We start from the raw sequence: 8,192 nt of genomic DNA on the forward strand, positions 1-8,192 counted from the left end.
TAGATAGAGCAAAGCGTTCAATAGCCTTCATGGATTCATGTTATTTTGTGGAATTATTCTGGCTTAGGGCTGGCAACACAGCTGGGTGGGTAAGGACACTTGCAGCCTAGCCGGCAGCCTGAGCTTGATTCCAGGGGCCCACATGTTGAAAGGAGAGGACCAATTCTTTTAGATTGTCTTCTGACTTCCATGCTCGTGTCTTGGGATTTCCTCTCTCTCTCTCTCTCTCTCTCTCTCTCTCTCTCTCACACACACACACACACACACACACACACTAAAATAAATAAACTTATTTATAAAAACACAAATTATACTGGTTGTATACATCCTTATTTTCATAAGTGCTATAACTCGAAAAAGGGATTTTTTTTGTGTGTGTGTGTGTGCATGCATGTGTGTGAGTATTTGTGTGTGACTGTGCAGGTGTCTATGTATGTATTCATGTGTGTGTGTGAAAGAGAGAGAGAGAGAGGAGAGAGAGAGAGAGAGAGAGAGGACAACCATGGTTGTCATTCTTCAGATGCTATCGACATTTTTTTTGTTGTTATTTTGACACAGGGTCTCTCCTAGGCCTACTTGAACTCACCAAGTAGGGAATGGCTGCTGTGCTGGTTTGTATCTGCTCAGTCCAGGGAGTGGCTCTATTAGAAAGTGTGGCCCTGTTGGAGTAGGTGTGTCACTGTGGGTGTGGGCTTTAAGACCCTCATCCTAGCTGCCTAGAAGCCAGTATTCTGCTAGCAGCCTTCAGATAAAGATGTAGAACTCTCAGCTCCTGCACCAGGCCTGCCTGGATGCTGCCATGCTCTCACCTTGATGATAACGGACTGAACCTCTGAACCTGTAAACCAGCCCCAACTAAATGTTGTCCTTATAAGAGTTGCCTTGGTCATGGTGTCTGTTCACAGCAGTCAAACCCTAAGACAGCTGCCCATCAAGTGCTGTGGATCAGCCTGTCTCCACCCCCTCCCCTGTGAGTGATTTATTGATGAAGTAACTGCCCTTAAAGGGGTTTCTGAAGTTGGAATACCATTGATATTCTGGGCCAGCTAGTTCCTTGAGGCAGATAGTTTTAAGAGCATTTATAGCACATGAAGTAGCATATCTGGTCTCTAGCTCAGTTTCCTGTTCTCTTCAATAGGATCATCCAGAGTGTGTCCAGAACCTATCAGAATGCTACCTGGGGGAGTGATATGACTCCAGGACCATTTCATTGAAAACATTCATTTTCTTTACTTTTGGCCCCAGAACACCACTATTCCTCTGAGCTTGTACTCTTGGGAAGGCCGCAATGGCTGCTAGGGAATTTCTTTAGCACTGACTGATAAAAGAGCCCCTCCATGATAGTTGTGTGCACTCTTATGAGTAAGAGCACATTGCTCGGCGTTGCAGGGATGCTGGGTTGCTTTCTGTGGTAATTTGAATTTTGTCTCTAGGGGTCCTTGGTTTTCCTAAATGAGCATCGCATTAAACAATAAATGCCCAATTGTTTGTGGGGCTTTTATTTAGCATCTGAATATCAGATGGGAGAAAAACCACAGACACTTGGTCCAATTATTAAAACAAAGCCCATTTTCTTAAAAGAGCACCCTGGAATGAATCTGTTCATACACATATAAACCATGAAAGAAGCCTGGGAAGGCCAGAGGCCTGAAAGATAGATCACCTAGTGGCATTGCATGGAAACAAAAGTTTTTCCCAGATGAAAACCATCTAAGTTGCTGCCCAGTTAGAGACCTGACATTATTCCTAAGTCAGATGTCATGTTCATGCCATTATTGGCAGCATGCATACAATTTAAATATTTTACCTTCATTATACAATTGTAGCTACATTACTGACCTTTAAGAGCCCCATTCTTGGGGGAGGAGCCCAAGGAACAATCAGTTGCTTCATGTGAGGGCTGGCCAGCAGACTGGGTTTCTTCACATTGCCAGACCAATGAGGACACAGGGAAGGCTTTGGAGGAGTTCTTCATGAGAGAGTTGGGACAGAGAATGACTCGGGTGGGGACACCCTTTTGGAGGAGGGAGAGAGTAAAGACTTTCTTCTTCTTTTTTTTTTTTTTAAATTCTTTTCTTTTTTTTTGAGAAGGAGCTATCTGCCTTTGTTCCCAGGGTGGCTGCAATATCCATGGAGACCGGCAGTGCTGGGAATTTTGTTTCGGCTAAATTCCTTTTGTTGAGGCTCCAAGGCAAAGGAAAGGAATCTGGGGTGAGGAGGTTTCAAGCCAAGATGAGAAAAGAAAAAGAATTCCTCCCAAGGATTTCTCCTATTGTCTCCCTGCAAATAAATATTTATAGAGCAGGTTCGAGAGAAGCCTGCCACAATGGTCACAGCTTCAAGACCAAGCCTTCCAGTGAGCACATCGAAAACGATGTCTAAGCATGATCCAATTAAGACTTCCCAGAGGAAGGCAAGAAACCTCAAGATAATTTCCTACTGAAAATCTAATTGTGTTCTCAAGTGGAATAGGAACACCGGCATGTATTACCTCAGATCCATAGGCTGCTGCAAAAACGTACAGCTAAATTAGATTCTATTTTAAGTAATTAAGTTATTTCCCTTCACAGGATCTATAATTTGTCTTGAACAAATGTGATTTGCCTAAGAAAGATAAGGCCCTGCAATTTTTCCATCCCAAATGGATTTTCTGTGCCAGAAACAATTACTAAAAGACCAAATATTGTCTTAATTATATATCGCTTACTGTCTGGGTGGGTGCCTACAGCACCCTGTTTATGTTCTGAGATGTAAAGGCAGTATGGATGAGAAGTCATCTTCTCTAGTCTCCAGGAGACCGGACCTGCAATTTACTCAAGAGTTTGAGGCTTGCACAATGTTAGTGTAAATAGCTCTGGGTTATTACATAAGGCTCTCAAATCTTGTGCAAAATCAGGCAATGGAGAGCTTGCTTCAATAGAGCTTTGAAACCTAAAAAAAACCACCAGCACTAATCTTTAACGGACTTAACGGAGCCCTTCAGGAGATACTGGGTGTTGTAATTAGAGTCAGGATAAAGGTGCTGAGATTTGCATAGAAGATATCGCAAGGAGGGTATTTTGAGCACGGCTAATTTTATGAAGAAAACATTCACTTTTGGCCTCGTGTTCAGTAACAACTCAGCCGGCATCTGACCAGGTGTTCTGGGGGGGCAATACTGGGTAAGATGGTGGTGTCAAGCTTGGGTTGTGTAAGCTGAAAATAAAAGTTATCGGGTTTCTGAGCCTCAGGTCCCACCTTTGAAAAATGGGGAGGCGGCAGGGTCGTGATGCTGTCTACCCTAGATGAAAGGCAGCGCCTAGCCTGACTTGCTCTAGATGGGACAGGTGGGAATCTGCAGCAAAATGCAAACACCGTTGTGTATGTGTGCCCTGCTTTACGGACAGACATCTTTCTGAGACTCCTTCATGGGAATGCCTCAGCTTCCATGGTTTAAAGGCTTCAAGTTCTTGACACAGGCTTTGAAATACTAGCTGTTACTGTCCCTCATCTTAGAACCAGTCACTTAAGCTTTCTACTCCTGGGCTCCCTTAATAGTAGAAGCAGAAAGTATGCCTGTTAAGGTATACTTTAATACCATTAAAGACAACAGACATTACTTAAGACAGGGGCTGGGGGATGGCTTGGTTCACAGAGTGCTTGCTATTGTAACCACGAGAACTTAAGTCTGATTCCCAAAATGCTAGCAAAACTCTGGGCATCTCGGTGCACGCTTTAATCCCAGCTCTGGAGAGGAAGACAGCTGGATCCCTGGGGCCTGTTGGCTAGCCAGCCTTGCCTACTTAATCCACTTCTAGGCCAGTGAGAGACCCTGTCTCAAAAACAAAACAAAACAAGGCATGACAGGTCCCGAGAAACATCCAAATGTATAATGTCCATGCACATATGTGAGCTCACACAGACACACCCAGGAGGGACTCTGGTAGGCCATAAATGTGTACATCACTCTACTTTCCCAAACATATTATTACTGACAGCCAGCAGAAATGACAACATAGCACACCACCTAGTAAGTTTATCATTGACTTTTATTAACAACATAATACAAGACTGTACATTTGTAGGTACTGAAGTCAATCCACTCTTGAAAACTGGGGAAAAAAAAAAAACCACCAGAATTTCTATACCATTTCAGGCTTTGGTTTTAAGTGCCATCTTTTACGAAACATCACACAGCATAACCAAACAATTTAAGAACGGGGTGGGGTGGGGTGGGGGTGGGGTGCTCCTGGGGAATGAAGAGATTATGCGCCAACAGCTGAGGATCTCGGCTAGCTTTACTCAATTTACCACACATTCTGGAATGTTCAGACCCTTCCTCTACAGTTCTACAGTTCCTACACACAGACACACAGCTACAAAGAACTTGGCCACAGGTCCTGCCTAGACACCTATTCACATGAAACAAACAAACGAAAACCAATATTTATATAAATTAAGTCAAACTTCACAAAAACTAGAGAAACATAAACTCCAACAGTCAATAATAATTAAAAAAAAAACTGTACAAGATTGGTCAGTCTTTTATATCTGGAAAATGTGTAACATAAAAAGGTTCTTTAGCATATATATATATATTATATATGTCTTTGCATAAGTGTTAGCTGGAGTGGAAACTTGAGGATTCTGACTCTGTTGAGACGGAAGAGTGTCCACCCCGCTTTCCTTTGGAAAGGATCTTGAGGCTGGAGCCTCTGCTCATGGAATTGAGTGCGTGCTGTGCAGAGCTCTTGAATTTGGCCCCAAGGAAGGCATAGAGGATGGGGTTCAGACAACAGTGGAAGAAGGCGAGGGCCTCTGTGATGGAGATCCACTTGTGCACCATGCTCCCAAACTCACATCCTTGGTTGATGACTCCCAAAAGGATAAAGGAGTCGATGCTGATCCCCACATAATATGGTAGCCAGCAGGCAAAGAAAGCCAGGATGAGGATGACTGTAGTCTTGAGGGCCTTGCGCTTCTGGTGGCCCTTGGAGTGTGACAGCTTGGAGATGATGATGCAGTAACAGGATAGGATGACGATGCCTGGCAGGATGAGACCCACCATGATGTGCTGGAAGTGGAACACCACCATCCACATGCTGCTAGGGTAAAGACGGTCACAGAAGTACCTGTCGTATCCCTGGCTGATATCGGCAAAGATGAAGTCGGGAATAGTCAGGAGGAGAGCGGGGAGCCAGACGCCCACGTAGACTGCTTTTTCAGCCAGCAGCTTCCTCGGCTTCTGACTGCTGGTGGCATGGACAATGGCGAGGTATCGGTCCAGGCTGATGAAGGCCAGGATGAGAACACTGCTGTACAGGTTGACAGTGTAGATGATATGGACAGCCTTACATAAAAATTTCCCGAAGTACCAGTCAGCCATGGCATCAACTGCCCAGAAGGGGAGCGTGATGACAAAGAGGAGGTCGGCCACCGACAGGTGCAGCCGGTACTTGTCCGTCATGCTCCTTAGCTTCTTCTGGTAACCCATGACCAGGATCACCAATCCATTGCCCACTACGCCAGTCAAGAAGATGATAAAGAAGATGATGGGCAGGAAGATCCTATTGAAATGGACGTTTTCCTCCTGGAAGCAGGGCTCCTTGTTAGAGTCATAGTCTCCAGACCCCAGTTCTTCGGAGTAGTTATCGGAAGTGTATATCTGCAAAAGAAACAGGGACAGGCACGTCACTCCAAAGTCAACAAGTCTTTCCCAAGTTTTAAGTGTTTCTGCTGCCTAAAAAGCTAGTATTGATTGCAGGTTTTCAACCATTTGGAGGAAACTCCAAAGGGCTGGTTAAGGTCCGGAGAGAGTACAGAACCCTGCAACCAATGATGTTCTCCATCTTCCACCAGTCACTTGGTTATAGTGGAAGCAATTAGGAGAGTCTTTGAACAAAAGGATGTTGAGAGTCTAAGGACTTCACAGCCTAGTCTTGAATAGCGCTCCTGCCACGCCCATGAGAGGAAAGAAAAAAAAAATCGGAGGAAAAAAAAGTAAAGCCCCAATCCCCCCAAAACCACAAATAAACAAACACCCAAACCAAAAAACCCACAACCAAACCAAACCAACCAACCAACCAACCAAATCCTCCATTCACACAAAGAAGTCGTTCTCAAAGTGGTGTGCGGTGGGAGCCAGCAGCGTGGGTTAAAGTCTGTGTTGAAGGAGATGGGATTAAGTTTCTGTATGAGGATTAGCCAAAGGAGGAAAGAAAGAAAAACGGGGCTTGCCGGTGGGGGGTCCCCGAAAGACTCTTAGCTTTTTTAGCGCAAAACGTTGTTTTTCCCACGTCTGTCTAACACAAATAATTACATTTCAAGTCAGACGTCGTGAAGAAAGCGGGAAAATGCGAAGGTCTTTGGGGTTTTAAGGTCATTAGAGTGTTAGAAATGAGCAAACAGCATTCTCCTACTCCATCTTAAACCCGGAGGTTCTCTGGAAGGTGGGTCTCTCTTGTCAACCCCATGTTTATCACTGGGTGTATCTGGGACGTTAGTGTCACACTGTCCTGGGTGGGGAAAGTCACGGGGTCTGCGCCCCGTGGTTTTCGCCCCAAGTTTCACTTCCTCACTTTTCCGGTCGCTTCCCATCCTGCAGCAGACCCAGTTAGCTACTGGAGTCCGAGGTAGCAGCTGGAGGGGTCCAGACCGTGCGCACCCCTAAGTCGGAGGTACCCACCTAGGGGCTAGCACCGTTGCCCACCACACCCAGGCATACAACCAAGTCGCAGCAGTTCCAGGGGTTCCTCCTGGCTGCGCGCCAGGATCGTCCCTCCGGGTGCGAGCGACAGATTGGGCGGTTCCAACGCGAGCGCCTTTGAATTGCGCGCCGCCGGAGGAAACTTAAAAAAAAAAATCACCAAACAACAAAACCCTCCCTAAGCGAGGGGGTTTCAAAAGGCTCAGGAAACCACCGACGGTTAAACACTGGGGCTCAGTCAAACAGTCTCCAAGCTTGCACCTGTTCATCCCTGCGGCGACCCGGCACAACCCAGGTGCGGTCCCAACACGACCTCCTGTCCCCAACCGCCGCCGAGCCAGGCACACCTCCTGGCCAGCAGCTTCATGGTAGAGACTTAAGACACTTTCCCAGGAACGATCCTAAAGGCAACACCGACCTCGGGAGGCTCGTTTGCCTCTGAGGGGAAGCGGTGGGTGGGACACTCGCAAAGCGCTGCTACTCCATCCCAAAGCGGCCACGTTCGGTCACCTCTACACGGCTGCCGCCGCAGTTTGTGCCCCCCCCCGCCCCCAAACAAGCGACGCGGCAGGCTAGCTCGGTTTTCCCGCCGAAGACCGGCGCTCCTCTGTTTGCAGTATGGAATTTCAGAACCGAACTCCTAACTCCAAGAACTGCTCCGAGACGCTTTGGTTCGAAGCTAACCCAGGATGTAGTGCCTAAGCGTGCCCACTAAAGTAATGTAAGAAACTCAAAGAAACTCTTGTTTCTAGGAGGATCAGACGATGGTGTGAGTCCTGGGGCAGAGCCCAAGCTCTTCTTCGGTGTTCAAAAAAAAAAAGGGGGGGGGGGCGTTTGCAAACAGCGTGCAAGCCGGCGCGCGCGCTGCGACTCAAGGAGGAGGGAGACAAGAACCTCAGGAAATCTCCATCTGAACCTGTCCCCTTCAATTTACTGAGAAAAATATTCTTATCTTTCTCCCCTTATAGCCATGCTCACACACATAAAAAAAATTAGTTCCCGCTCCCCTTCTTTGTGATCCTGACACCCCTTAAGGTTCTAGTCGATTCAGCCCGCTCCTAGAGGGGATGAGCTCTAAGTTCACACGCTTGCACGTTTACTACAAAGTAGGATGCAAGTGGACTTACACTTACGCTGATCGGTTCCATGGCAACACTCTCTCTCCAGCCTTGGTGGCTACCGGAGCACCGAACGCCTCGGAGGGTCACTGCTACCTGCTGCACCAGGCAACAAAATTGAAGTTTCTGGCCCGAACCGGACTTTTATAAAAACACGCTTGCGGGGCGGAGCATGCGCAGCTCGGATGGGGCGGAGGAGACTGGAGGGGGCGGGGCGCAGGGCGCGGGCAAACAGAAGTCTGAGAGCCGCTGCTGTTAAGTCTTAAATCAGTATGGGTCCAGAGCCTGGCCGGATAATGGTCTCAAAGTTGGGGAAAGCAGGATACCAGCCAGGGAGTTTCTGCAGGTCGCGCATCCATCCCTACCCACGTGGATAGAATTCTAGACCT

The 8,192-nt window shown here is 47.1% G+C and overlaps 1 protein-coding gene across 2 annotated transcripts; it reads right to left on the reverse strand.

Annotated features, from left to right (window-relative positions):
* Positions 1–4,010: 4,010 nt before the first annotated feature.
* Positions 4,011–7,954, reverse strand: Cxcr4 (C-X-C motif chemokine receptor 4). 2 transcript variants are annotated; one of them, XM_076941095.1, is made up of 2 exons: positions 7,819–7,954; positions 4,011–5,644 (listed from the first exon to the last, which is right to left on the reverse strand). In XM_076941095.1, the coding sequence occupies exons 1-2, from the start codon at positions 7,831–7,833 to the stop codon at positions 4,601–4,603; spliced, it is 1,059 nt and encodes a 352-aa protein (XP_076797210.1). In that variant the 5' UTR covers positions 7,834–7,954; the 3' UTR covers positions 4,011–4,600. The 2 variants fall into 2 exon arrangements, with proteins under 2 accessions (XP_076797210.1, XP_034369079.1); XM_034513188.2 differs by having other exon boundaries at positions 7,813–7,954.
* Positions 7,955–8,192: the final 238 nt, after the last annotated feature.

This window comes from Arvicanthis niloticus, chromosome 10, assembly GCF_011762505.2.
Source record: "Arvicanthis niloticus isolate mArvNil1 chromosome 10, mArvNil1.pat.X, whole genome shotgun sequence".
NCBI lineage: Eukaryota > Metazoa > Chordata > Mammalia > Rodentia > Muridae > Arvicanthis > Arvicanthis niloticus.